This window comes from Cuculus canorus, chromosome 24, assembly GCF_017976375.1.
Source record: "Cuculus canorus isolate bCucCan1 chromosome 24, bCucCan1.pri, whole genome shotgun sequence".
NCBI lineage: Eukaryota > Metazoa > Chordata > Aves > Cuculiformes > Cuculidae > Cuculus > Cuculus canorus.
The window spans coordinates 372,225-400,223 of record NC_071424.1 but is presented as its reverse complement, the minus strand read 5'-3'; the positions used below and the strand labels follow the sequence as shown (position 1 = coordinate 400,223).

Here is a 27,999-nt window from a genome sequence, read left to right as displayed (position 1 = left end):
GGCTGCCGGGAGATGGCCCCGCGCCGCGCTGCTGCCCTCCATTGTCCGCCGGGCTCCCTCCCTCCGTCCGTTCTTTCCCTTCCCTCCCTTCTCTCCCTCCCTCCGTCCCTCCCCGCCGCCGCCGCGGCGCGGCCCCAGCCCGGCGGAGCAGGTAGGGATGAGCCCCGGGGGACGGGGGGGTTCGGAGGGACCGGAGGGGGGGGGGGGACAAGGCGGTTCCGCCGGTGAACAGCTCATTCTGCGATTTTCCCCTTCAAACAAATCCTTATTTCGATCTCTATCAGCCCTGCGGGGATGCGGGAGAGCGGGGATGCTACGAGCCCTTCTCCAGACAAATCCATCCCAGCCGTGTTTTCCCAGGATTTAAATCCCCTCCAAGCCCCTAGGCATGCGGAGGTCCCGGGCGCTGCACTCCCCGGGGCAGAGAGCGGGGATCTGGTCCTTTAGGGTGCACCCGAGAAGGGGGAGGGAGAAGGAAAGTTGGGTTGTTTTTATGGGCAGAACAATGAAACCCGTCCCCGTCAAACAGCGAAGTTGCCCATCAGCAAAGTGGGGAGGCAGGGCTGGGGTCTGTTCTCCTTTCCATACAGTCGGAGTACCCCCCCGCTCCGGGACAGGCATGAGGACAGGGAAAGGTCCCACCAAACCCAGGGTGCTGGCATGAGCTCACGGTCCAGTTTTTGGTTCAAAAACCACTTGAGAGGATGCTGGGCATGCTGCAGCGAGCTGCGATGCTCCCTCTGCTCCTGCGGGGCCGTGCTCTGGATTCTGAACTTGCAGGAATGCTCCTGCATGGTTTTAAGCAGTAAACTCCAGAGATCTGCAACCTCTTATGCCTAAATATTGACTTAACCGCAGCTCTTCGTGTGGGTAAGGCTGAGCATGGATGCAACTGTTTGCAGGATCTGGGCCGAGGTGGACTAGCACCAGTGTAAGCAAGAAAAAAATCAATGTTTTCCACCCAAATTGGGAGAGGCAGGGTAACAGGGAGCTGTGGGGTAAGCAAAACCTGCCTGGGAAATGGGGCAACCTGGCTCTCCAGGGCTAACTGCACCGGCGAGGCGCCAGCCCCACCTCGCCCCAGGAGCACCCTCTGAAATCCCAAGTGAAGCAAGGGTGAGGAGAGGATCTGCGCCGCTGCTGGGAGCCAAAAAAGCTGCCTTTCCAGCCCAGCAGCCATGCAGCCAGGCGCCAGCTCTCCTTGCATGCTGCAGTGTAAGTAGGTGTTCTCTCTGTGTGTGTGTGTGTGTGTGTGTGCAAGCGTTGCCTGGATGCACGCTAAGGATGCATGGACAGACAGTGCAGGCTGGCACTCCGGGATGCAGGGGAGGTGTGCGAGGCTGGTACTGGCAAAGCTGGCATTCTTGTGGTCCTGAGCCATGGGGAAGGACCACTGGGGTTGTAGCAGCATCAGCGTCCATGGCCCTGCCCCAAGGTGTTTCTCTGCATGTTGAGGGCTCTGTATGTGTCTGTGGCATGTCCTTGGGCTGTAGCTCTCTCCCACAGAATGTAACTCCTCCAGCTGAAGGAGTTGGTTCCCATTGGAAATGGCTGGGTCTGCACCCCAACAGGGTGCTGTGGGCAGGGAGGGCACCCAGGCTGCTGCATAGAATCATAGAATGGTTTGGGTTGAGGTGGAAGGGATCTCAAAGCCCATCCAGTTCCAAACCCCTGCCATGGGCAGTGGACACCTCCACTGGACCAGGCTCCTCCTTAGTGCACCCCATACGTTCACCCGTGGGAGCATCTGGGTCCAGGAGAGCCCCATAGCACCAGGGAACAGCCTTGCAGAATGTGTGGCACGGTTACAGCTGCAATCACAGCAGCAGGATCCATCCCTTGGGGCTCACCCAGGCTGCTGGGCTGTGGGGCAAAGGGCAGTGTGGGCAGGGCGGGCGTCACCACTGCTGTTTGTCAGCCCATCCCAGCTCAGCCATGCAGGCTGGACTCTTCCCTTAGATGCTGTGCAGTGGGGAACACCGAGGAGTCACGCTTTACATCGCTCAGCTGTCCTGATCGTGTACAGGGCTCCAGCCCATCTTGCCTCGCTATGTCCCCATGCACGCAGGATCAGTGCTGGTGGATGCACATACACCCATGCCATCGCGCAGCCAGCCATGCCGTAGACGAAGCTGAGATTTGCATACGAGCCAGGTGCCAGAGAGACTGTGCTGGGGAGATAACACATCACCAGCATCCCCTGGGGACACAGCACCCAGAAAACCTGGCCCTGGGGGCGGGTGCTGGAGCAGCGAGGGTTGAGTAATCCGGAAAGTCCTACCCCGGGTGGGCCCTAGGGTCATGGAAGAGAGGAGGCGTGGGGCATCTAGGACCCACTGTCAGCTGGTGTGTGGGAATGCCAGGGAGAATGGAGTGGTGGGTGGCTTTCTGGAAAGGTCCCACCCTCGCTTTTCCCCGTGCCCCTGTCACTTCACAGGTGTCGGGTGAGATTCAGCATCTCTGGTGCCGCCAAATGTGTGGCTGTCACGTCTCACTGCAAAGGGGGGCTCTGGCATCCCCCATCCACGTTGGAGACCCACCCCACTGTCTCCTCCGTTGTCCCCTTTGCAGTCAGGGCTCTGGGTGATGCCTCTGCCGGGCTCCCTCCTTCGGCTGCCCTGAGTCAGGACTTTCCCGTTCCAATCCCAACCCATCTTCCTGGGGCAGGATTTCCTCCCAGGGGTGGAAATACGTAGAAAAACGATGGAAGAGCCTTTGGCATTGGCCGGCTTCACATCCTGCCTCCTCTGGAGAGCTTGGACCAGGCTGGATTTTGCTCTGCTACTAATAGGAGTCATATCAGCTTGAAGAGGAAGAAACTCCTCGTGCTGTAAAGCAACAGGTTGGAAGCAAGTGGTACTGGCAGTTTTTGAGGTGTTTGCTCAGCTTGATGTGTGTGGGATGGCAGCAGCCTGGTTTTATTTTGTTCCAGATAATGAACTGGTTGGATCCTGCAGGTCTCCACATTGCAGTTGGCAGTGTGAGGCTTTGGGGTCCATGGAAGGAGCCGTTGTCCTTCATGCCCGGCCCGTGGTGGGGGCGGCTCCTGGGCAGTGAAGCAGAGACAGAGTCTGGGGTACAGGGATGAGCTCCAGGTCCTTCCTACCACCCTGGGGTAATGGGCTGGTGACAGCTCTGGTGGGGTGACCCAGATACAAACCTCCTCTGAAAGCTACTGGGAGCTCATCCCCTCGAATTTTGGAGTTCAAACTGGAAAATACAAATAGGGTTGCCTGAAACTGTCTGCTGGGATCCGGTTTGGAGAGAATCAATCCGGTTTCTCTGCATGCACTGCCAGAGTGTTGGCTTTGCTGGGGTGTTTTGGCAGCGCTGAGTGTGGCTCCAGGAGTGAAACTCTTTGGGTTTCTGTTTCATTTTTCAATGATTTTTAAGACCAGGTTTGCTTTTGGGAGCTCTGATTCCAAACTGGGAGGAAAACACTGTCAACAAACCACCTTGACCCCCACCCAAAGGGATTTCCGTGGCCGTGAGGTCTCTAAAGGTCCTTTTGTCTCCTGTTTGGTGGTTGTTGGTTTTTACTCCCAAGTGAGAGGTGATAGGATGAGAGGAAATGTCCTCAAGCTGCACCAGGGGAGGATTAGATTGGATGTTAGGAACAATTTCTTCACTAAAAGGGTTCTTGGGCCCTGGCAGAGGCTGCCCAGGGCAGTGGCAGAGTCCCCATCCGTGGAGGTGTTTAAAAGACAGGCAGATGGAGTGCTTAGGGAGATGATTTAGTAGTGGACAGGTATGGTTGGACTCGATGATTCTATGATTCTATGTTTTGGAGAGGAACAGGAGAATTGAGATCAGAGTTGCTTCTGGAATGGGCGAAGCAGGGTCCTGCCTGCTCTGAGGGGGCTGGAGCTGGTGGGGGGCTGGGAAGCTGCCCCGCTTTTCCATGCCATGAGCTGAATGGGACAAGGAGCTGGCTCTGCCTCGTAGGTGGAGGAGCATCCTCACTGCTGGAAGCTGGGCCCTGGGTCCAGTGTGCCTGGGGAGCTTCGTCACCACCACCCCAGGGCTGTGACTTGCAGAGGGAATGATGGCACACGGCTGGGACGTGCTGTGCGGCCAGGTTGCAGTCAGGAGCCGGGTCCCCAAAGCAGGGAAGCCTCTGCCATCACTGGCTGTACAGGGGCTGCTCCGGTGGCTGGGAATGTAGTGCCCTGTTCAGCGGGAGCAGGAGGGATGGATGGACCCGCAGCCCCAGAGGTGAAAGCTGCTGCTTTATCCTTCTCACGGCCGCTCCTCCCTCTGCCGGATTATAAATGGGTGTGAATTGTCTCCCCTGATAGGCATAACCTCCATCCCCGGCTCCCACACCCCGGGGAGGTGCCCCTCCAGGGCTTGCTTTGCTTCCTCGACCTCAGATGTTTGATGTCTTCCCAGATGCCTCAGACATTTCTATCTGCGCCCAACGCAGCTGCCTGCGAGGGGGAAGGGATGAGAGAGCTAGGGATGTGCAGCGAGACCTGCCGGCCACAGCGGCTTTGCCCCAAGCTCTCATGCCCAGGCACGAGGAGACAGGGCCGTCTCCTCCGTGGCGTTGCGTAGGATGACTTTCTGCTCGGCTTCCCCTGTCCCTCCCTGTGCTGAGCAGCTGCCAAGAACAGGAGTGGGCACAGGGTGGCTGCAGACGGTGCTGAACTCCCCCCAGCCTGCCCCAAAATCATCTCTGCGGCCTCCTCTGGACTCGTTCTAACAGCTCCATGTCCTTCCTATGCTGAGGTCCCCAGAGCTGGGCATGGAATTCCAGGTGAGGTCTCACCAGAGCTGAGCAGAATGGTACAAGTGTCTCCCTCGACCCGCTGGCCACACTTCTTTGGATGCTGTCCAGGATATGGTTCGCTGCCTTTTGTTCTCAGCACTGATGTCCTGGAGGGCTGTCCCCAAGAGGAGGTTGGCTTCATACACCTGGACAAGCGCTTCAATGGGGAACCATCCCTTCCCTCTGCTGATGTGGCCACGTGGAGAGGAGCAGCAGGTGCTGGTGGGTCATACAGGGGATGTGGTGCTTGTGCTTGGCTCCTTGCGAGGCTGGAAACTCCCTTACAGGGCTGTGCTTGTGCAAACTGTGAAGAAAATTGTTTTGAACCATCATCTGGGGCTTAGGGCAAAGGGTTTCTAGTTGCCAAGTGGTTTTCCCTCCTGTGTGCCTCCAGCTGCGCTGCGTGCTGCAGCAGAGTGAAGCATTTCTCCAAAAGGTGGGATCCCAAGCTGGATGGGTCTCCTGAGGCTGACGTGACTGTGGCAAATGCCAGGAAATTTAAAGTCAGAAAATTACGCCTATGTTATTAGTAGTAGTATTTTAAAGAGGAAAAGAAATCTACTTGTCTCTGCTTCTCTGGAATTCGGCTTCTGCCTTGGGAGCTCCCTGGGGAGGAGGAGGCTGAGGGGAGACCTCATCGCTCTGCCCCTGGCTGGGGACTCAGAGGACAACTGGTAGAGTTTGGGGCTGTTCCGTGTGGGTTTGCATAACCTCACTCCAGCTGCCACACTGACCTGGGAGGAAAGGGTCTAAGCTGCCTGCTTGGGGATGCTCGTGGTGTCCCCAGCCAAGGTGACATCCCCCAGGTTGCCCGCAGCCTCCTCCTGCGTGGCTTTTTTCCAGCTGATGTTGGCACTAAGATGCTGTGCCAAGCGTGGGCTGAGCCTGATTCCCCATCCTGATGTCCTGGTTGCTCTTGTCCCAGATTGCAGTGGAGACAGGACCAGGTTTGCTGTCGCTGCTCCGGTGTGGGTCCAGCTGCATCCCACCAGCACACACGGGAGCCTCAGCTTGACCAGGCAGGATCATTTCTCTGTGAGATGCAGATGCTTCTCTTGGAGACAAGAATGGGTTTGTGGCTTTGTCAGCCACAAAAAATGGGTTTGATTTTATTGCTTTTGGGTTAAATGCTGCTTTTCTCTGTTCAGCTTCCAGAAGGCCAGCACTGCCAGCTCTTGGGATTTCTATTTTTCCAGGAAAAGCCCATGGCTGCTGGCAGGGACCAAAATACTGAGGAAGGGAACATTTTCAAACATTCCCACCCCCCTTTAAGCCATTTTTTTCCAGTTAGAAAGCACAAATAAGCTGGTTGAGTGAGGTGCCCGGGCAGCCTGGTGCTGGGGGCTGAGAGGGCACTGGTGCTGGTGCTGGGGACAAAGTCACCCCATGCCAGGGGACTAAGAGGGGACCAGTGTGGTGGTGGGGACAAACCCACCTGGTGTTGGAGGGGCAGAGAAGAGACCAGTGATGGGGACAAACCCATCTGACGAGGTCCTTACTTGCATTAAATGTGTATCAGACGGCAAAGCCTGGGCCAGGATACTTAGCAGCCATCTGCTCCTGCATGCCTGGGGTCAGGGGGCCCCTTGCGGGTGTGATGTGTCCAGGGCTGCCACGGGTGGTGACTGGCAAGCAAGGACCAGCCTGGTGATGATGGTGATGCTCTGCTGGGTGCCAGAGGAGGGTGGTCACCAGCACAGCCCAAGCTGCAGGTGGTTGCCTCATGCCATGGGGTGGGATGTGGGGCACAGATGTTGTGGCAGATGGGCTCCTTCATGGCTGGGGGCAGAGCAGGCAGCGATGGGGTCTGCCAGTCCTCTCTCCACTCCTGCATTTTGAGGTTAAGGGCTTTTCTGCTCTGCAAGTGTAGGCTTCCCCCGCCACAGGCACTGAAGGGAGGTCCTCAGGGAGCCCCTAGAAAAGCTTGCAGTCATTGAGAAGGAGCAGTTGCATCCTTTCCCCTAAATCAGAGCATCAGCTGGAGTCCTTCATGGTGCAGAGGAAGTGATGTGGGGAAGAGGAGAGCCCTGGGCAGCTGTGAAGGTCCTGTGTCCTCCCGGTGCTGAGGGTCATGAGCCAGAAAATACTCAGCTGCCTCTTGCCTCTAGAAGTTTCAAGTGCTGGCCTTCTCCAGGGGCTTTGGGCTCGCTCCATTCTTCTGTTTAACATCCACTTAGCTAGCTATTTTGCTAGGAAGGGAAGAGGAGGTGAAACATCCTTCCCACGGAGCACGGCAAATCTGAACCCCCCCCCCCACGATCACCGCCTTCCACGGGTTTTGATTGAGGGTCAGGGAGTGGTTTCCAGTCCGGCTGTTTCTCCTCTCTGCTCGCGCAGCTCAGGACTGCAGAGTAGCTGGGTTTGGAGGCTGTGCGGCATGGAGAGGCTCAGAGGGACCCACGTGTCCGTTTGAGGGGGCTGAGGCTGCTCTAAAGCAGAGCATGATGCCAAGGTCCCCCTTGTCATACTCTGTTTCTTGTTCCCTGCAGCAGCCTAGGCTGCTCGGTGCTAGGGAACAGCAAAGGGAACCACTGAGCAGTGGGTGCTCCCGGCTGTCCCATGCCATGCACAGTGTCCTCTGCTGAAATGGGGTTCGGGGTTGTGATGCTGTGGTCCTCAGATGGGGAGAGAGCAGTGTGCTGCTGGGACAGCCATAGGGGGCTGATGCCTGGCTGCCCAAGATGCTGCAAACTTCTCAGGTTGCCCAGAGCAGTGGTGGCTGTGGAGGTGTTCAAGGCCAGGTTGGATGGGGCTTGGAGCCCCCTGATCCAGTGGGAGGTGTCCCTGCCCATGGCAGGGGATGGAACTGGGTGGGTTCTAAGGTCCCTTCCAACCCAAATTCTAGGATTCTGTGAAACCAAGTATCCCCTTTCCCCAAGGACATAGTGAGGGCAAGGGGGGCAGCACCCTGTCTTGTCCATTCCTTACCCTTCTCATGATTTTCTTTCTGCTTCAAATAGCCCTAGTTTTGCTGACAGACCCTGTCTTTTTCTTGAAACTGCAATATTCTCAAGATGGGAAAGGCAGCTCAGAGCTGCAGGTTGAGTCAGCCCCAGCTGCAGACGCTGGCCCCACTGCCCTCCCCACTCTGCATCTTATTTTGTCCTCGGGAAAATACGTCTGGCTCCGGCAACAGCTCTAGCAGCTGCTGTGAGGCCACCAGCCCTGCCTGCCTGCCTGGTGGCCACAGGGTCCTGGCGGGGGTGGGCAACAGCAAAAATCTTTATTTAACCCTGAGCATTTTCTTTTTTCCATTGCAGAAAGGAAGGGCTGTACCACCATCCTCATCCTTACCTTCGTTTTTATAGCCTGCCCAGCTATTAACCCGTGCCCTTCTCCTCCACCCAGGTGGCCGGTGGTGCAGCATGCCTTTCTCCTGACCCTGGAGCCCAGGAAGAAGAGGTCCTGGTCCCCGGAGAGATGTCCGGCACGCGTGGCGATGGGGAGCGCTGGAAGACCTTGGGCATCAGCCGGAAAGAGCTGGCGCTGGCGGAGGCACTGCAGATGGAATACGATGCACTGTCCCGCCTGCGGCAGGACAAGGAGGAGAACCGCACCAAGCAGCAGGAAGATCAGCCCCTCATCTCCTGGGATGATCCAGCTGAGAGGAACGGTTGTGACAGCATCAAAGCAGCACGTGGCCTCTCAGGATCCGACCCAACGCTCAGCTATAATGTCCCGGTGGCACCCGAGGGTCCCCCTGTGCCCGGACACCCCTCCGGCCCCGGCCCAGACCCCCAGCCCTGGCTGAAGGGACCCCTGGCTGGAGACTACTTGTACATCTTTGAGGGGTCGGGAGGGGACTTCCTCAGGGAGCCACTCAATGGCACCTCACCCCACGATGGCGGGGGCAACTCCCCAAAAAAGCTCTCCCCACCCCCTCTGCCCCCCCGGCTCCCCCTCTGGAGCTCCCCCGAGGGGAGCCAGCGCTCAGGGAAGGGTTCTCCACCATCTTCCAAAAGACCCCAGCCCAGGGACATCAACATGTTCTCAGCAGCCCACGAGCGGGCTCATGGCAAGCTGCTCAGCCGCCGCATCTCTGAGGAGGACCCTTATGGCATCGCCGACTACAGTGGCATCAATGACGCCATCACCTGCCTCAACCTGAAGTCCACCTACGAGTCGGAGGTGCTGCGAGAAGCTGCTCGTGGCTGGAAGGAGGGCAGGAGCATCTTTGAGAAGGAATCAAGCGGCAAGCCGGTGGCACGGAGCAAGACCATGCCCCCGCAGGTCCCCCCGCGGACATACGTCTCCCGCTTCAGCAACCGGAAGAATCTGGCACCGAACAAGAACCACAGGATCTCCATCGATCCGGTAAGAGGCTTTTCTCTTCCTGCCTTGGAAGTGGGGCTGGGATGGAGCCAAGGTGGTGGGGAAAGCTGGGAACCCAGTGACTTTGCTGTGTTTTCTTTGCTCTGGGTTGGTTCTATTTGTCCCACTGCTGGGGCTCCTCAGAGTCTTGTTTGTGCATCATGATTGGAGGCATTTGCATACTGAGACATCATCCCTGGGGCTTGATAAAGCTTTTCTAGATTCTGTAGCTCCCCAAGGGGTGTGGGATCACATAGCCACAGCCAAAACCCTCCAGTGTGGGTGAGCCATGGCTGGCAAGCCGAGCAAAAGGACAAGTTCCACTCAGTCGTCATCTCGCTGTCGCTGAACAGGCAGGATGCTCCATGTGCTGTGGGATGCTCTATGTGGGATGCTCCATGTGCTGCAGGGTGCTCTATGTGGGGTGCTTCATGTGCTGCAGAATGCTCCCTGTGCTGTGGGATGCTCTATGTGGGATGCTCCGTGCACTGCAGGATGCTCTATGTAGGATGCTTCATGCACTGCAGGATGCTCTATGTAAGATGTTCTGTGCTGGATGCTCTGTGTACTGCGGGATGCTCCATGTGCTGCAGGATGCTCCGTGCACTGCCATCCAAGCGTTGCCTTCTCTCCACATCCTCATGCTCAGACACTGCTGGACCCCAGACACTGCCCAGATCCTGCGGCCAAAGCCTGGTACCCGCAGGAGAGCACAGGCAGTGCCCAGCACTGCGGCTGGCACGGCACATGAGCGCCTTGGAGCTGCCGATGCAAGCCCAAGTCTCCAGTGGCCAACACGCAGGTGGTTTGCAGCCGGCTCATGTCCTGCCAGATCACGAAATGTCATAAGATCCTCCGGAAAGAGTCGGGAGTCTCCTCCCGAGAGCCGGGAGATCACTTTCCTGTCCAGCTCGCAACGTCCTTTCCCACCCCAGCTCCCTTCTTCCCTCTGTCAAGCAGTCAGCAGGATCCCTCCTCTCTGCACACAGGGGTGTCGGGGGGCTGCTGGTGCTGCTGCCGTCTCTCTGTTGCTGTCGGGGTGCCCATTGCAGGGGCAGAGCCTCAGCTCTGGTGCAGCTCATCCTGCCTCTAGCAAGAGGAGGAGATAAATAACCGGAGAAGTCGCCTTCCTCACAGGGTCCTCCCTCCGTGGGGGGAGAGGGATGCAGCTGGGGATGGCTGGCGGGGGCTACGTAAGTCACTCTCCGCTTTCTTAGTGCCAGAAACTAATTATAAAAGAGCATTAAAATAGTCTTTAGCGGCTGCTGTGTTCTCAGCGTTTCTTGGCCTCCCGTTAGCTGTTGGCTGGGTTAATTGCCCTGACAGTGGGGCCATTGTTCACTGGGAAATAGCAATGGAGGCCGGGGACCCCCACACGCAGGGGGAGCCTGGCACGGCGATGCCGCCTGTGCGCAGCAGGAGAGTGGTGTGTGATGTCGGGCACAGGCAGTGACGCGCTGCAGCACCCCAGCAGCCTGGGGACAGTCCCTGCCCATCCTTGGGTCCTGCGGCATTCTTGGGTTGGTCTCTGCCCATCCTTGGGGAATCTCCTTGGTAGGGCTGTTGGAAGCAGGCTGTAAATGGCCATTTTTGTGGGCAGGGGGCTTGGGGGCAGCGAGTCATCTGGTCTCCTTTCTCCCAGCTGTAGGGAAAGGGCTGTTGCAGATGTGGGTGATGCATCCTGTGGGTTCCATCCTCCTGGCCCAAACCTCTCCTGTGCTGGACCGCGTGCCCCCATGCTGCTGCAGAGCTGCTTTTCCCCTGGCCACGGCAACGCCTCTGGGTGCACAGTGCTATAATGGGGGGATCCAGCAAATCATCCCGGGCAGGTGGAAAGCTGGCGCCCCTGGGGATGCTGCAGCCGGCTGATGGGCTCGTGCTCTGCCCCGCAGGTTGCCCCCCGGCCACACTCCTTCGCCAATGGCTATGAACTCTTTGAAGTCTCCGAGGAGCGGGATGAGGAGGTGGCTGCTTTCTGCCACATGCTGGATGTGTGAGTACCCAGCCAGGGCTGGAGCATCCCACTGCAAAATGCCCTGAAAGAGGCATTTTGAGGGGCGGGACACACCCCCCTGCCCAGCAGAGCAGCATCTCTGACCTGTCCCTGCCTCCCCAGGCTGCGATCTGGCTACAGCACCAAGGATTACTCCCTCACCGGCTTGGTGTGGAGCGCTGTCAACCTCAGCCCCGAGCAGCTGGGCCATGGCATCAGCCTGAAGGTGACAGTGGTGTGTGACAGCCTGCGGGAGCCCCTCACCTTCACCTGCGACTGTAAGTGTCCCGTGTCCTCACTTGCAGCAATCGAGGGAGACCCAGGGTAATGTGAAGCAATGGATTTAAATTGGAGGGGGAAGATTTAGATTAGACATTAGGAAGAAGTTCTTCATGATGAGGGTGGCAAGGCCCTGGTCAGGTTGCCCAGAGAAGTCGAGGCTGCTCCATCACTGGAGGTGTTCAAGGACAGGTTGAATGGAGCTTTGGAGCCCTTGATCCAGTGGGAGGTGTCCCTGCCCATGGGAGGGGGTTGGAACTGGATGGGCTTTGAGGTCCCCACAGATCATTCCATGATTCTAAGAGCAGATCCCAGCAGTCCGCAGGTGAAGGTTTGAGCCCCCACCATCGCTGGGGCTCATGATGCTGCTCCCTCTCCCTACAGGCTCCTCCACTGTGGACCTGCTCATCTACCAGGCACTGTGCTACACACACGATGAGCTGCACACCATCAACGTTGAGGACTTTGTGCTCAAGATCTGCGGCTTGGAGGAGTTTCTGCAGAAGTGAGTAGAGAGGAGCTGGGGAGGACACAAAACAACCCAGGCATCCCAGGGCTCACGTGCATGCCTGTGCATGGCCTCGCTCAGGATGGACGGACAGGGCTGACAGAGCCTCTCTGCTCTCTTTCCTGCCTCCTAAGCTGCAGAGATGCTCCTGCCAAAAGCAGCACTTTGGGAGCATCCTTCCCGGTGGCGCCGTATCCATCACACTGACCCCCACGTGCCTGGAGGGAGGCTTGAAAACCAGGGAGGTGCCAAAAAAGCTCTTTGGAGAAGTATTAATAACAGCCGTGTCGCTGAGCAGGGCGGCAAAGCCCAGCTTCTCCCAGCTGTTTAAACAGGAGAAGGTGGAAAAGGGATGTGTTAGGAGGGAGCAGGCAGAAGGGCATGGGAGTGTCAGGGATGCTGTGGGCTTCCTCGGCTGCAAAGCCAGGACTGGGTGGTGGGGGCTGAGACCTGTAGAGATCCTTCCTGCCCTCCCTGCCTTTCCTGGTAGAAAAAAAGCTGCATTTCCCTGGGGGTTTGGGGCCCTGACAGAGCTCTCTGAAGAGGAAGCCGCAGCAGCCATGCGTGCACAGGCACACACCATCCTTCCCGGCGTTTCGGTGTAGCCAGCCAGCTCCTGCTGCTGGAGAGCTGCCCTGCGCCTGGCTCTGCCCCGGGAAAGCTGCGGGAGCTTTGCCACGGCCTCCAGGAGCTGCCGGTTTAGGCCCTAAAGGGGCAGCTGGGAATTGCTTGGCCTGGGAAAGCCTGTGTGGTACCCATGTGGAGTGCACATGGAGCCCTGCCTCTGCTCCTGGCTACCCAGGAAGGATTATTTCCGTGGGTGCTGAGCCCTCCTGCTGCCGAGCGGCCCCGTGCACATGTGTGTGCACGTGTGTGGGTGTGTGCTTGCACGCAGCAGGGGTGCAGGCTGTTAACCGGCCATGGATGCAGCAGCGTTCCCATGCATCTGACCCACAAACCTCTGCTAAGGGTCTCTGCCAGGCAGCAACCGGCTGTAGGACGGATCCAGCCCAGCTTGGAGGACATTTCCCAAAGGGGAGGACCCCCTGCTTTTTTGGCAGGGAAACAACATCCAGGGCATGGAGTGGGACAGCCTGTCCCTGGCGAGGGTTTCCCTGGGAGCTGCAGTATCTCCCAGGGCCTTCAAAGGACCTTTGAGAAAGCCCTGGGGATATAAAGCCCTTTTGTCACCGATCTTTTCTTTCCATGTCTTCCCCCAGCTGATGTGATGCTGGAAGTGCCAAAACCCTCCATGGGCAGCCCGTTGGGTCCTTGAGCTCTGCAAATCAGCCCAAGCCGCTGTCACTCGCTGCCCCTTTGCTTTTGCAAGGCACTGGGTGAGGCAGGACCAGGCAGGGCTGTGCAGGATTCTGGTCCCATAGGCTTCCTACACTCCTCCTCCTCCTCATCTTCCTCACTACAGGGGAAGACACAGCACTGGTAGCCATGCACTGATCAGACTCTGTGTCCCCATCCCCTGCAGCCCCTTGACTCCCTGGGGATGCCTCTCCCACACCTCCCAATGCAATTCCATTCTGCCTGGAGCCTCCCGTGCCCCTCAGCACCCACGTCCATGGCTCTGCTGTGCTGGCAGGGCTCAATCAGCTCATTTCCCCCTGCAGCCAGCAAAGAACATGAGTCTGGATGTGAGCTCTGCAGATCCTGCTCCAGGGGGGCTGGGATCAGGCTGTCACCCTCTATTCCAGGGCTCGCCCTAATCCTGCTGGCAGCAGCGCATCGTCTGGCACCGCAGCTCCCCTCTCTGCTCCCCACGCACCAGTGGGCAGGTCTGGGCACAACGAGCTCCTCCGCACCCATTCCCGGCTGGGCCAGGCACAGCTTTTAGGAGGGTGCATGGCAAGGAGGGAAAACAATAGCTTATTCTTCAAGTTTCCTAGACCCAACGTCATGAGCGTCCATTTGCAGGCTGCATCCGAGCCTCAGGCAGCGCTGCCTGGCCGTGGGGCGTCAGGATGGGGCACCCCAGCTTAAGTTCTGGGGGGTGGCATGGGATGGAGAGGGGCTGCGGGCTCAGCATGTTGTACCTGCCTCTGCAGCAAGCACGCCCTGGGCAGCCACGAGTACATCCAGCACTGCAGGAAATTCGACATCGACATCCGCCTGCAGCTGATGAAGAGGAAGGGCGTGCGCAGTGACCTGGCCAGGACGGTGGGTGCCCGGGCGTTGGGGGCAGCGTGGGGTTGCCTGTAGCACTTCCCTGCAGTGGGAACACCCGTGTGCCACCGAGCTCCAGCACAGCATCTCTCCACCTCCAGGTGAATGATGACCAGAGCCCCTCCACCCTCAACCACTACATCCACCTGCAGGAGAGACCCATCAAGCAGACCATCAGCAGGTACTGGGGACACAGCAGGACTGTCCCCCCAGTTCAGGGCACCTGCCTGGCTGGGGCTGAGCTCTGCTCTTTGTTTCCCAGGCAGGCCCTGAGTCTTCTTTTTGACACATTCCACAACGAGGTGGATGCTTTCCTGGCAGCTGAGGTGAGTACAGGGTTGGAGGGGGCATTTTTGAGGCCACGCTGTCTTATTTTATAGAATCAATAGAATTGTTGGGTCAGAAAGGACCTTAAATCCAGCCCAGTTCTAATTCCCGGCCTTGGGCAGGAACAGCTCCCACTGGATCTGGGGCTCCAAGCCCCATCCAACCTGGCCTTGAACCCCTCCAGGGATGGGGCAGCCACCACTGCTCTGGGCAGTCTGTTCCAGGGCCTCCCCACCCTCACAGCAAAACATTTCTCCCTAAGATCTCATCTCAATCTCCCCTCTTTCAGCTGAAAATCATTCCCCCTCATCCTGTCCCTGTCTTCTCTGATGAAGAGCCCCTCTCCAGCTTTTCTGTAGGCTCCCTTTGCTGTGAATTCTTTCCCTTTTCCCTGTGGGGCTCTAAGGATGCTCCAAGGATGCATCAGAGAAAGGGAAAAGCCATGAAAGGAGGGGAAACTGAGGCACAGGCTGGTGCACCTCCCCATGCATGGTGTGTGAGCTGTGGGGAGCAGCCCCTGCATCCTTGGCTGCCTGGGGGTCCCATATCAGCCCCTCTCTGCCTTCCAGGGAGATTTCGCACTGAAGGCAGAGCGGGTGATCCAGTCAGTCATGGCCATCTGCAACGCCCTAGCTGCCGTGGAATCTCAGGAGATCACGGCAGCCCTCAACCAGATGCCGCCCTGCCCTTCTCGCATGCAGCCCAAGATCCAGAAGGTGAGCAATGGATGTCGGGGGTGCTGGTCCCTACAGGGGCAGGACCATGGGGTTCGGTGCAGAGGGGAAGCCCATTTTCCCATCTGACTCCTTTCCCTCCTTCCTCCTGCTCTACCTCGTGGAGAATTCCTCAATAGCTGGGAGCCGGCCGAGGAGCTGAGGCTGGTTACGTAAAGCCTTGGCGAGCTGCTCTCCGCCGACAGAGCGGGGCTGATGCTGATGGTGCTTTTGTGGTTTCTTTTTTGTTTTGTTTCTTCAACAGGATCCAAATGTTCTGGCCAAGAGGGAAAATCGAGGTATTTCTGTTCTCCTCCTCCCTTTCTGGGCTCAAGTTCTCGGTGCTTTTAATCTACAAACTCCTCCCTCACAATTATTAAGGACAAAAAAATGTGTTTGAAACTGTTCTGGTTAAGAAAAGAGGGTTTCTGGAGGTGGTGGCTGTTACTCCTCTCCAAAATGGGAAGCTTGGAATTCTCCCTCTTACCCGTTTTGTCCTGGGGGAGATCTACCTGCGGTCCAGCCCCGAGGTCCCTCCAGCATCCCGACCCCAACCTAGAGAGACCCAGCAGGGACAACCACCCCATTTCATCCCTCTCGCACCTCCCCTTCAGAGCGGATCGTGGAGAGCCTGACGGCTGCCATCCTCAACCTGGTTGAGCTCTACTGCAGCACCTTCAACGCTGACTTCCAGACAGCCGTGCACGGGAACCGGGAGCATGGCGTGGCGCAGGAGGCTCGCCTACTCTCCTGCCCACTCTCCTTCACCGTCTACGCCACCCACCGCATCCCCATCACCTGGGCTGCCAGGTAAGGGCCGCTGCCTGGACTTGCTCAGCCTTTGCCTGCCCGACCTGGGTTGACACGTTAAGTAGAGCATAGCAAGGGTGTCCTTCTCCTGGGTGGCTGGGGAGAGTGTCCCTGTGCCTGTACTGCATCCAGTTCTGGAGTCCTCAGCAAAGGAAGGACATAGATCTGTTGGAGCAGGTCCAGAGGAGGCCACGGAGATGATCTGAGTGCTGGAGCACCTCCCATACCAGGAAAGGCTGAGAGAGTTGGGATGGTTCAGCCTGGAGAAGAGAAGGCTCATAGGAGACCTTGGAGCAGCTTCCAGTGCTGAAAGGGGCTCCAGAGAATCTGGGGAGGGGCTGTGGATCAGGGAATGCAGGGACAGGATGAGGGGGAAGAATTTTGAGCTGAAAGAGGGGAAATTGAGATGAGATCTTAGGGAGAAACGTATTGCTGTGAGGGCAGGGAGCCCCTGGCCCAGGTTGCCCAGAGCAGTGGTGGCTGCCCCATCCCTGGAGGGGTTCCAGGCCAGGTTGGATGGGGCTTGGAGCCCCTGAGCCAGTGGGAGGTGTCCCTGCCCATGGCAGGGGGTGAGGCTGGATGGGCTTTGATTTCCTTTCCAATCCAAACCATTCCATGATTCTATGTTATTAAGCAGGAGTGGAGGAAATAAGAGTTAACCCACCCCACGCCTCCTAAAAGGCAGGAATATCACAGAATCAGAGAATGGTTTGGGTTGGAAGGGACGCTAAAGATTGTCTAATTCGTCCGCCCCTGCCGTAGGGGGTTGCTGGTGCTCATGAGCAGTGAGGGATGCTCAGAGCCAGCTGAGCCAGAGCATCTGAGTGCAGGCGTGTGGGACGAGCTCTGCCGTGCTCTCCTATCCCAGCCCCACGAATCCCCAGGGTTCCAGCCTCGCTCCCGAGCTCGCTGCTGCCCTGGGGATGTGACAGATGGCCCTGGTGCAGTGGGGCCAGGCTGCCCTCGACCCACATCGGCGGCGTGTTCCTTTGTTAGGTGCCTTGGTGCCTGTACCCGCTGTCAGCTCCACGCGGGGGGACGGCAGGGGTCCGGGCAGGATCCTGCCGTGGGGAGGGCGTGCGAGGCAGCAGCGCCAGCAGCAGCCACCCCGCCAGGGACCCCTCGCCTTTGTCCTGTCCTTAATGTATTCCCCTTGGTGACTGGCTCCGAACAAAGCGGGTAGCCTGGGAAATGCCGGCATCCCCTGACCTTCGGTGCCCCACAGCCCTTCCCGGATTGTCGCTCGGCACCTGCCGCATGGCAGGGTCCCCCCGGCAGCCCCCCGTGTGATGGTATGCACGGTGGCATATGGTGATGGGGACGGGGGCTCCTGGCTCTGTAGCCCCTCCCCAGCAAAGCCCAGGGAAGGCAAAGAGGGGCTGCAAATCTTCCACCCCACTGATGTGGGCTTTGCCCCATAGCGGAGTGAACCCTCAGGTGCCGGCTCCCCTGCCTCAGGCACCCCCACCCCAGCTCACAGGTCCCTTTGTTCCCTTTGCAGCTATGAAGATTTCTACCTCTCCTGCTCCCTCAGCCATGGCGGCAAGGAGCTGTGCAGCCCCCTGCTCACCAGGAAAGCCCACGTCTACAAATACCTCTTCCACCTCATCATATGGGACCAGCAGTAAGGCAGCACCCCGGCTGTGGGGCGAAGTGGGGTGCCTGGTGCCATGCCATCCCCCTTCTCCCCTGCTCTTGTGTCTCCTCTCCCCAGCTGTGGGGTGAACAGGGGTACCCAGTGCCATCCCATCCTCATCCTCCCTGGCTCAAGTAGCTTCTCTCCCTAGCCATGGGGTGAACAAGGAGTGCCTGGTGCCATCCCATTCTCCTCCTTCTCTCCTGCTCCAGTGGCTCCTCTCCCCAGGCATGGGTTGAATAGGGGTGCCCAGTGCCATCCCATCCTCATCCTCCCCTGCTCCCGTGGTTCCTTCTCCTCCTTCTCCTCCTCCTCCTCCTTCTCCTCCTTTTCTCATCCTTCTCCATCGTTTTTGAGAGTTGGAAGCTCTTGTGTCATCCCTGGGAATAGCACTGGCCCCAGCCCTGCCCTCCCTGGACCTGCGTGTTTGCACCCAGGAAAGGGGATCTGCTCCCAAAATAGCCCCGAAAGCCATCAGGGAGGCTGTGCTGAGCCCTCACCATGCCTGGCATTCGCAGCACCCGGGGAGGTGTGGATGGAAAGAGGATAATTTTAGAAGGTTAGAAGCTGGTGCCCCTGAAGGACAGGCACTGAGCAGTTGCGGGGAGCACTGTGGTGCCGATCCTGTCTGCGGGGTGATATCCTGCCCGTGCCCACCTGCGGGTGCAATGTAGCGGCCGCCCAGGGCTCCCCGGGAGCGTCAGAGAGGAGCTTGAGTCCCGGGGTCCCACGCAGCTCCCCCCCAGGCACGGGACGAGGTCAGTGTATGGTGGGGGTCCTTTGTGGTGGCCCCCTTGCCCTGTGGCCACCTTGCCAAGGACAGAGTGGCAGGGCTTCTCTAGGACTGGGAGAGGACTGGGGTACCTGAGCAGATGGCGCTTCTCAAACTTGGTTCCTCCCCATGGGACCTCCACCCCGTGCTGTGGGGCACGTGGAACCCCCAGTGCCAGCAACAAAGGCATCTCTTGGGCTGGGCACTCCTGGGGCATGCCTGGCATCCCAAGGCAGGGGTCTGGCCAGTGCCACAAGGTGCTAGCAGTGCCTGTCCCCAGCACGGCTGAACCGCTGCTTGCTCTCTTGCAGGATCTGCTTCCCCATCCAGGTGAACCGTCTGCCACGGGAGACGCTGCTCAGCGTCACACTCTTCGCCGTGCCTGTCCCACCCCCAGGGAGCTCCTCCGACGCCAACAAGCAGCGGCGGATCCCCGAGGCCCTGGGCTGGGTGACCACCCCACTCTTCAACTTCAGGCAGTACGTGGGGTGTCCCACCACGATGGGCACAGTGAGGGGCTGTGGGGTGGGATAGGAGGGTCCCCAGCGCCTCGGCTCAGTGTGAGGACAGCATCACTGCAGCGATGCCACCCTCCTGCCCCAGTGGAGCAGCCCCCAGCACCAGGCTCTCACCCCTCCTTCTCCTCCAGGGTCCTGACCTGTGGGAGAAAGCTCCTGGGCTTGTGGCCGGCAACTCAAGACAACTCCAGAGCCAGATCGAGTGCCCCCAACTTCAACCAGCCCGACAGCGTCATCCTGCAGGTACGTCCTCATGATCCAAGGATTCATTACTACTGCAAAAAGTAGAATGTTTTTCATTGAAGCTAAAGTAGAGTTCAAATTCACCAAAGTAATTCTGTTCTTTGAAAGTTAGACAGGTTTTTTCAAGCAGTATTTTTCGAGACACTGTTCGTTCTTTGGAAATGACAATGTCTTGTCTTCAGTCTGATCTGTGCTGAGCAGAGGTCTCTTCTCTAATCCTCTCTGTTTGCAGCCTTTCCCCATCTCAAATGCCAGGTCAGACAGAGCTGAAGCCAAAGCTCTAAATTAGCAGATTTGACTGTGAAGTTCATAACGTTAGAATCATAGAATCACCAGGTTGGAAAAGACCTCTTGGATCATTGAGTCCAACCATTCCTATCTACCACTAAACCATGTCCCTGAGCACCTCATCAACTCATCTTTTAAACACCTCCAGGGATGGTGACTCAACCCCCCCCGCCCCTGGGCAGCCTCTGCCAGGGCCCCATGACCCTTTCTAAAAGGAGTCCTTGGAAAGGAACAGAATATGCATAAGATTGCTGGGAGAATTTATCCATCTGCGTGTCAGTGGGAAATCTGTCCCAGCTCTGGTCTGGCTGCACGATCGATGGAGATCTCTGCCTCATTGCCCAGGCTGATAAAGGATGCTGCTTTCTAAAACTCCAAAATGAACCTTCAAGAGTTTATTTGCCAGCATTTTTGGTGTCACTGGTGGCTAGGGATTTGGGGGGGACACACACACAGAGCAAGCCCTGTGTGTGCCCCCCTCTCACCCTCTGCCTCTGCCCTAGATCGACTTCCCTACCTCTGCCTTCGAGGTGAAGTTCACCAGCCCCCCAGCAGCCGAATTCAGCCCCAGGTACGAGTTCAGCAGCCTGGGGGAGGAGGACCAGCACAAGCTGCGGGAGGCAATGCAGAAAAAATCACTCTACTGGTAAGGAACCCGGGGGGGAATGGCATCACCATCAGCTCTGTTCCCTTCTCTGGACGCGCTCCAGCCCCTCAGTGTCCACCTTGTTCTGAGAGGCCCAAACTGAACCCAGGATTCGAGGTGTGGCCTCACCAGCACCAAGTCCAGGGGTCGATCCCCTTCCCTGCTCCTGCTGACCACCCCATGGCTGATCCAAGCCAGGATGCTGGCAGCCGCCTTGCCTACCTGGGCCACTGCTGGCTCATGTTCAGCCGCTTGTTGACCGGCACCCCCAGGTCCTTCGCTGCCAGGCAGCTTCCCAGCCCCTCTTCCCCAAACCTGGAGCTGCTTGGGGTTGTTGTGACCCAAGTGCGGGACCTGGCACTTGGCCTTGTTGAACCTCATACAACTGGTCACAGCCATGGATCCAACCTGTCCAGACCCTCCCTGCACTCAAGTAGGTCAACAATTCCTCCCAGCTTGGTGTCATCCATGAAGTTAATAAGGGTCCATTCAGTCCCCTCATCCAGATCATGGATAAAGGCATTGAACAGAACTGGCCCCAGCACTGAGCCCTGAGGAACCGAAGGTCTGATGATGCCTCTGGCTGCTGGAGCCTGGGTCTGGTGTTAGGCAGGGCTGCCTGTTGGTCCGGCTCTCTGTGTCCCCGGCTGCCTGACTCCGGAGACACTCACTCCATCCGTGTCCCCTGCAGTGGGGACAGCCACCTGATCCCTCATCCAGCCTGGCATGGCTGAGCTGGCCATGTCCTCCAGCACTGGCTATAAATGGGAGGATCGGGTGTCAGCAGCTGCAGTGGGATTTGCTGCGCAGGATGGTACTGGCTCTTCCTGCAAACTGCACGGGGTGCCCAGTGGACTCGGGGGTCCCCAGGCAGGGGCACGGCCAGGGCTGTCCCTGCGGCAGCCCGGTCACCCTCGTGCACGGATGCTCAGGTCCTGGCTGTCCCTTCGGGAATGAGGTGCAGTGTGGAGAGGGGGGAGCCACCAACACCTAGGGAGATGCAGGGACAATCCGTGCCACCCCTCCCTTGCTCCGTCTACTGATCCATGTCCTCATCCCTGCTTTTCATAAGGGCATGGAGGGATAAGATGAGGGGGAATGACTTTATATTGAAAGGGAGGAGATTTAGACATGACATTAGGAAAAAAATCTTCACAATGAGGGTGGGGAGGCCCTGGCCCAGGTTGCCCAGAGCAGTGGTGGCTGCCCCATCCCTGCAGGTGTTCCAGGGCAGGTTGGATGGGGCTTGGAGCCCCTGATCCAGTGGGAGGTGTCCCTGTCCATGGCAGGGGGTGGAATTGGATGGGCTTTGAGGTCCCTTCCAACCCAAAGCAGTGCATGATTCTATGATCCCCTGATCCATGTCCTTGTCCCCCCGCTGCCGCAGGCTGATGGACGCTGACCGCAAGCGGCTGTGGGAGAAGCGCTACTACTGCCACACGGCGCCTGGCGCACTGCCCATGCTGCTGGCCAGTGCGCCCAGCTGGGAGTGGGCTTGCCTGCCCGACATCTACGCCCTGCTCAGCCAGTGGACCTCCATGAGCCACCAGGATGCCCTGGGGCTCCTGCATGCCACGTAAGCCACTGGTGGGCTGTGAGGACACATTCTTTGGCACTGCTGCCCTTTGTGTGTGGGCAGGGTGGAGATGGTTGGGGGGATGCTGAGGATGTTGTCCCTGTGATGTTTGTCCTTTCTGCAGGTTCCCGGACCAGGAGGTGAGGAGGACGGCTGTGCAGTGGATTGACTCCATCTCTGATACTGAGCTGCTGGACTACCTGCCCCAGCTGGTCCAGGTGTGTGGTGAGACCAGGATGTGGCATGGGATGTGTGGCAGGACTGGGAGGTGGCATGGGATGCATGCCAGGACCAGAACGGGACATGGGATGTGTGGCAGGACTGGGAGGTGGCATAGGATGCAGGCCAGGACCAGGATGGGACATAGAATATGTGCCAGGACCAGGATGTAGCATGGGGCACATACCAGTCTCTCTGGGCCCCCAAACTGTCCCCTCTTCAGGCCCTGAAGTACGAGTGCTACCTGGACAGCCCACTGGTGCGCTTCCTCATGAAGAGAGCAATCTGCGACCTGAAGATCACCCACTACTTCTTCTGGTGGGTATAATGATGGGTTGGGAGCATCAAGTGGGGGACCCTGGGGCTCCCATGACCGCGCATGCTGCCGCTCCGAGCAGGCTGCTGAAGGATGGCCTCAAGGACTCCCAGTTCAGCATCCGTTACCAGTACCTGCTGGCAGCGCTGCTCTGCTGCTGCGGGAAGGGGCTGCGGGAGGAGTTTGACCGGCAATGTCTTCTTGTCAACACTCTGGCCAAGCTGGCCCAGCAAGTGCGAGATGCCGCCCCATCCGCACGCCAGGTGAGTGCTGGGGTAGTGGGAGTGGGTGCAGGGGGCACCGGGCTCTGTCTCAGTCTCCCATCCCATGCCCACCCTGCAGGGCATCCTCCGTGAGGGACTGGAGGACGTCAAGCAGTTCTTCAAGACAAATGGTTCGTGCCGGCTGCCGCTCAGCCCCAGCCTGCTGGTGAAGGGCATCGTGCCCCGGGTGAGTGCCGGAGCCGGGGGTGCCGGGAGGCTCCTCTGCCTACGCTTGGCTCACCTTGATGGGCTGCACCTTTCTGCTGAGGGACCTGGGGTTGTTTAGCCGTGAGGAGGCTGAGGGGAGACCTCATCACTGTCTACAACAGCCTGAAAAGAGCTTGTAGAGAGGTGGGTGCTGGACTCTTCTCCCAGGTGATAGGATGAGAGGGAATGGCCTCAAGTTGCACTAGGGCAGGTTCATATTGGACATCAGGAAAAACTTCTTCACTGAAAGGGTCATCAAGCACTGGCAGAGGCTGCCCAGGGAGGTGGTCGAGTCCCCATCCCTGGAGGGGTTTAAAAGATGGGAAGATGAAGTTCTTAGGGAGATGATTTAGTAGTGGACAGGTACAATTGGGCTTGATGATCTCAGAGGTCTCTTCCAACCAAACAGTTCTATGATTCCTCCCCGTGGCAGGACTGCTCCTATTTCAACTCCAACGCCGTTCCCCTGAAGCTCTCCTTCCAGAATGTTGATCCCCTTGGGGAAAACATCCGAGTCATCTTCAAGGTGAGCCCATCCTCCCGGCAATGCCCAGCCCCCTGGCACCGCTGCCCCAGATGCATGAGGCTGGCTCGGCTTTGCCCCCCAGCTCTGATGGCTCTTCCCCCTGCGGCTCACAGTGTGGCGATGACCTGCGGCAGGACATGCTGACGCTGCAGATGATCCGCATCATGAACAAGATCTGGGTGCAGGAGGGGCTGGACATGCGCATGGTCATCTTCCGTTGCTTCTCCACTGGCCGTGGACGAGGTAACCTGGCATCGGGGTGTCCCCTGGTGGCATCACACCCCAGGTTATGATGCTCTTGGGCTGGTGACAGCACAGGAGGTCCTGGTGCTCTGCCATAGAGGAGCTGCTGTGAGTGGGTGTGATCCACCTTCAAGTCTGATGCCACTAGCCCACCTGTAGGAACATGGTTATTCAGGCTGTCACTCAGAAGTGGTGGCTGGGTTGGTGGCAAAGGGGCTGGGGTCTCAGTGCCCCCCAGGCAGGATGGATGGGTCTCACCCTGCTGTCTCGGCTTCCAGGCATGGTGGAGATGATCCCCAATGCTGAGACCCTACGCAAAATCCAAGTGGAGCACGGCGTGACAGGCTCCTTCAAAGACCGGCCACTGGCAGACTGGCTGCAGAAACACAACCCTGAGGAGGATGAGTATGAGAAGGTGAGGAGGAGGAGCCTGGCAGAGTCCCTGCTCCTCATGCTCTTCTCTCCAAAGATGAGACCCCTGACTTCCCAATGTGTCCAGCCTTTCTCCACACCTAGTTGTTTTATCCTATCCTCCGTTCCTCCAGGCTGTTGAAAACTTCATCTACTCCTGTGCCGGTTGCTGTGTGGCCACCTATGTGCTGGGGATCTGTGACCGGCACAATGATAACATCATGCTCAAGACCACTGGCCACATGTTTCACATAGACTTTGGCAGGTTCCTGGGCCACGCGCAGATGTTTGGCAACATCAAGAGGTGAGAAGCCCCTCCGGCATCTCTATCTTCTACCCCTGGGCTTGTCCACATGGGTCTGTGGTGTTTTAGCATCACCAGTTTTGTGAGGTGCAATCTTGTGCTGTGGTCCCTGGTGGTGGGTGACACCCAGCCGTGCTCCCCTTCTGTCCCTCCCTCCCTCCCTGACACAGAGACCGGGCACCGTTCGTCTTCACTTCAGACATGGCATATGTTATCAACGGTGGGGACAAGCCCTCCAGCCGCTTCCACGACTTCGTTGACCTGTGCTGCCAGGCCTACAACCTGATCCGCAAGCACACCCACCTCTTCCTCAACCTGCTGGGGCTGGTGAGAGCTGGGGAGCTGCACGCCTGTCCCCCCCAGGCGTGGCAGATGGGTCCTCCTGCCACTGCGTGCCTTTACCTCCTGCCTTGCCTCCCAGATGCTGTCCTGTGGCATCCCCGAGCTCTCCGACCTTGAGGACCTCAAGTATGTCTATGATGCCCTGAGGCCACAGGACTCTGATGCCGATGCCACCACCTACTTCACCAGGTATAGGACATGGGTGGGTGATGGGACAGGAGAGGATGTAGGGAGCCCTTGGAAGGAGGCGCTGGTGGACTCCTCTGTGCTGAGCACGTGGTGGCCTTGTTGCAGATTGATCGAGTCCAGCCTGGGCAGTGTGGCCACCAAGCTCAATTTCTTCATCCACAACCTGGCGCAGATGAAGTTCACGGGTTCTGATGCCCGCCCGACCCTCTCCTTCGCCCCCCGCACACACACCATCAAGACATCCGGCCGGATCCGTGATGTCTTCCTTTGCCGCCATGAGAGGGTCTTCAACCCCAGCAAGGGCTACGTGAGTGGGGATGTTTGGGGACAGCTCAGGTGATTCTGTCTCGGTGGTCCACCTCTATCTCCATATGGGCTCGGGGCACCCCAAGGTCCCCATCCCGTGTCACAGCCCCATCTCTCTGCAGACCTACGTGGTGAAGGTGCAGCGGGAGAGCCCAGGTGATGTGGCCTTCGTGCAGCGCACCTTTGAGGAGTTCCAGGAGCTGCACAACAAGCTGCGCCTCCTTTTCCCCTCCTCACTGCTGCCCAGGTACCCCTGCAGGCCCTTGCAGACCCCTGGGGCTCCCCGCCACCCCCCAGGCTTTGCTGAGGGTCCATCTCCACAGCTTCCCCAGCAGGTTCGTCATCGGGCGGTCGCGGGGCGAAGCGGTGGCCGAGCGACGCAAGGAGGAGTTGAACGGCTACATCTGGCACCTCATCCACGCGGCCCCCGAGGTGGCAGAGGTGCAGAGTTGGGGGGGGTCCCAGCGAGAGAGGGGGGGCTGCTTCCTTCCGAGAGGTGGAGTTGGTGCTGGGGGCAGCACCAGCAAGGTGGGAAAAGTGCTTGGGGGCCAATGCACCACGGAAAGCATCAGGCACCGTGCAGGAACTGGATGATCTTTAAGGTCATAGAATCATTAGGTTGGAAAAGACCTTTGAGATCGTCAACTCCAACCATACCTTCCAACCCAAACTGTTTTATGATTCCATGCACCATGTACTGGTCCTGAATGGCAGGGGACATGGTCACCACCGTCACCGCTAACCTCACCTTCTCACCCCACAGTGCGACCTCATCTATACCTTCTTCCACCCTCTGCCACGGGACGAGAAGGCAGCTGGCACCAACCCAACCCCAAAGGTGGCAGGTAGGAGGGCTGTCGGCAGCACCAGGAGCCGGTTGGCACTGTACAGGCGATGGCAGGGGGCTTCCATTCCACCCCCACCCTTCTTTTTTCTCCTCTCCAGACACCACGTGGGCTCGGCCCTTGGGGAAGGTCGGTGGGGAGGTGAAGCTCTCCATCTCCTACAAGAACAACAAGCTCTTCATCATGGTGATGCACATCCGAGGGCTGGTAGGTGCCTGGCAGTGGTGGGGTGGGGGTCTGCCCCACTGCTGGGCTCATGGGGTGTCCTGCTCTGCCCCACAGCCGCCGCTGCAGGACGGCAATGACCCAGACCCCTATGTCAAGACCTACCTGCTCCCTGACCCTCAAAAAACCACAAAGAGGAAAACCAAAGTGGCTCGAAAAACTTGCAACCCTACCTACAACGAGATGGTACGTGAGGTTGGAACGGGGCTGGAGTGGATGTGGGTGAGGGTCTGCCCTGTTTTAGCAGGGCTTGTAGCAATAGGACGAGGGGGAACATTTTTCAGCTGAAAGACAGGAGATTGAGATGAGATCTTGGGGAGAAATGTTTTGCTGTGAGGGTGGGGAGGCCCTGGCCCAGGGTGCCCAGAGCAGTGGTGGCTGCCCCATCCCTGGAGGGGTTCAAGGCTGGGTTGGATGGGACTTGGAGCCCCTGATCCAGTGGGAGGTGTCAGGGGATTGGACTGGATGACCGTCATAGTCCCTTCCAGCCCAAACCATTCCAGAGAAGGGCAAGGAAGCTGGTGAAGGGGCTGGAGAACAATTCTTACAAGGAGTAGCTGAGGGACCTGGGGTTGTTTCGCCCAGAGGAGGCTGAGGGAAGTCTACATCTGCCTGAAAGGAGCTTGTAGAGAGGTGGTTGTTGGTCTCTTCTCCCAAGTGACAGGAGATAGGATGAGAGGGAATGGCCTCAAGTTTCACCAGGGCAGGTTCAGATTGCAGTTATGAACAATTTCTTCACTGAAAGCATTCTCAGGCCCTGGCAGAGGATTCGCAGGGAGGTGGTTGAGTCCCCATCCCTGGAGAAGTTTAAGACAGGCAGATAAGGTGCTTAGGAATATGATTTAGTAGTGTACAGGTACGGTTGGACTTGATGTTCTCAAAGGTCTTTTCCAACCTAGTGATTCTATGGTTCTATGATTCCATGGTTCTGCCCCACAGCTGGTCTACGACGGGATCCCCAGGGGGGACCTGCAGCAGCGGGAGCTGCGCCTGAGTGTGCTGAGCGAGGAAGGCTTCTGGGAGAACATCCTCCTTGGAGAGGTTGGCATCCGCCTGCGCGACCTCGACCTGGCGCAGGAGAAGATGGGCTGGTTTGCCCTGGGCTCCCGTGGCCATGGCACCCTCTGAGGTCCCATGCCAGGGGTTGGGGACCCACAGCATCGCCGCTGCAGCTCTGCCCACCCCAGGATGTGCCAAGGGGGACCGGGCAGCGGTGGGTGCTACCGCAGGCATCTTCTTTTTGAAGTTTACCTTGTGTCAAGGGAGCAACGCGGGGAGGGAGGGGCAGGGAGGACGTGGGCGGTGGAAATTCTTCCTTTGGGATATCTGTATTTTAATGTTTTTAATACCCAGTAGCGTGCGGCTGGGCAGAGGGGGGCACTGCAGAGCCCCAGGTCCTTTTCCAGCTGTGGGAGCTGCCTCCCTGGATCCAGGTGATTCCCATTGCTGGGAATTCACTCCCAAAGGACAGCGGTGTGGAAGGGCTGGGCATGGGTTCCTGTCCTTACGGCCAACCCAACGCCATGGGAAGGGACCACTGGGCATCCTTCCCATCCCTGTGCTGGCGAGGACACCCGGCTCCTCGCCTGCCATCCCACCCCGGAGCCGGGGATGCCTGTGCCGGGGCGCGGGCTTGGTGCCTGTGGTGCTTTGTTTACAGCGAGAGCTCCGTAAACAGACAAAATGTTTCTCAGGATCGAGAATAATGAACTGAACCTTTATATTAAAAGATTTAAAGTATTGTAGCCAGCGGGAGGAGAGTGGGAGCAGCCTGGCCCCGCCGGCGGCTGGACCCTCCTGCCTGGAACGCGGCAGCGCGGGAATAAAGGTGATGAACCGCACAGGGTGGCGCAGGGGCTCTGCCTGCACATCTGGCTATACATCTGCATGCACCCCTGTCCACATGTACCTGCACACCTACCCTACAACCCTGCCCACACATCTACCTGCATCTCTGTCCACATCTGTACGTGCACATCTGCCTGAACCCCCACCCACACATCTGTGTGCACCTGTCCAAACACGTACCTGCACATC

The 27,999-nt window shown here is 58.3% G+C and overlaps 1 protein-coding gene across 2 annotated transcripts; it reads left to right on the top strand.

The window, feature by feature from the left end:
* Position 1: 1 nt before the first annotated feature.
* PIK3C2B (phosphatidylinositol-4-phosphate 3-kinase catalytic subunit type 2 beta) lies at positions 2–27,980 on the top strand. 2 transcript variants are annotated; one of them, XM_054087779.1, is made up of 33 exons: positions 2–151; positions 8,120–9,085; positions 10,975–11,075; positions 11,199–11,353; positions 11,739–11,859; positions 13,920–14,031; positions 14,139–14,218; positions 14,300–14,363; positions 14,934–15,080; positions 15,343–15,376; positions 15,692–15,887; positions 17,389–17,511; positions 18,607–18,774; positions 18,945–19,056; positions 19,848–19,990; positions 21,378–21,566; positions 21,691–21,784; positions 22,009–22,103; positions 22,184–22,364; positions 22,444–22,551; positions 23,005–23,097; positions 23,211–23,340; positions 23,619–23,755; positions 23,886–24,055; positions 24,226–24,382; positions 24,477–24,586; positions 24,692–24,893; positions 25,015–25,139; positions 25,216–25,333; positions 25,656–25,737; positions 25,838–25,944; positions 26,020–26,148; positions 26,902–27,979. In XM_054087779.1, exons 2-33 carry the CDS (start codon positions 8,192–8,194, stop codon positions 27,088–27,090), a joined length of 4,866 nt encoding a protein of 1,621 aa, XP_053943754.1. In that variant the 5' UTR covers positions 2–151; positions 8,120–8,191; the 3' UTR covers positions 27,091–27,979. The 2 variants fall into 2 exon arrangements, with proteins under 2 accessions (XP_053943754.1, XP_053943755.1); XM_054087780.1 differs by lacking the exon at positions 2–151 and adding an exon at positions 2,825–2,842 and having other exon boundaries at positions 26,902–27,980.
* The last annotated feature ends 19 nt before the right edge of the window (positions 27,981–27,999 follow it).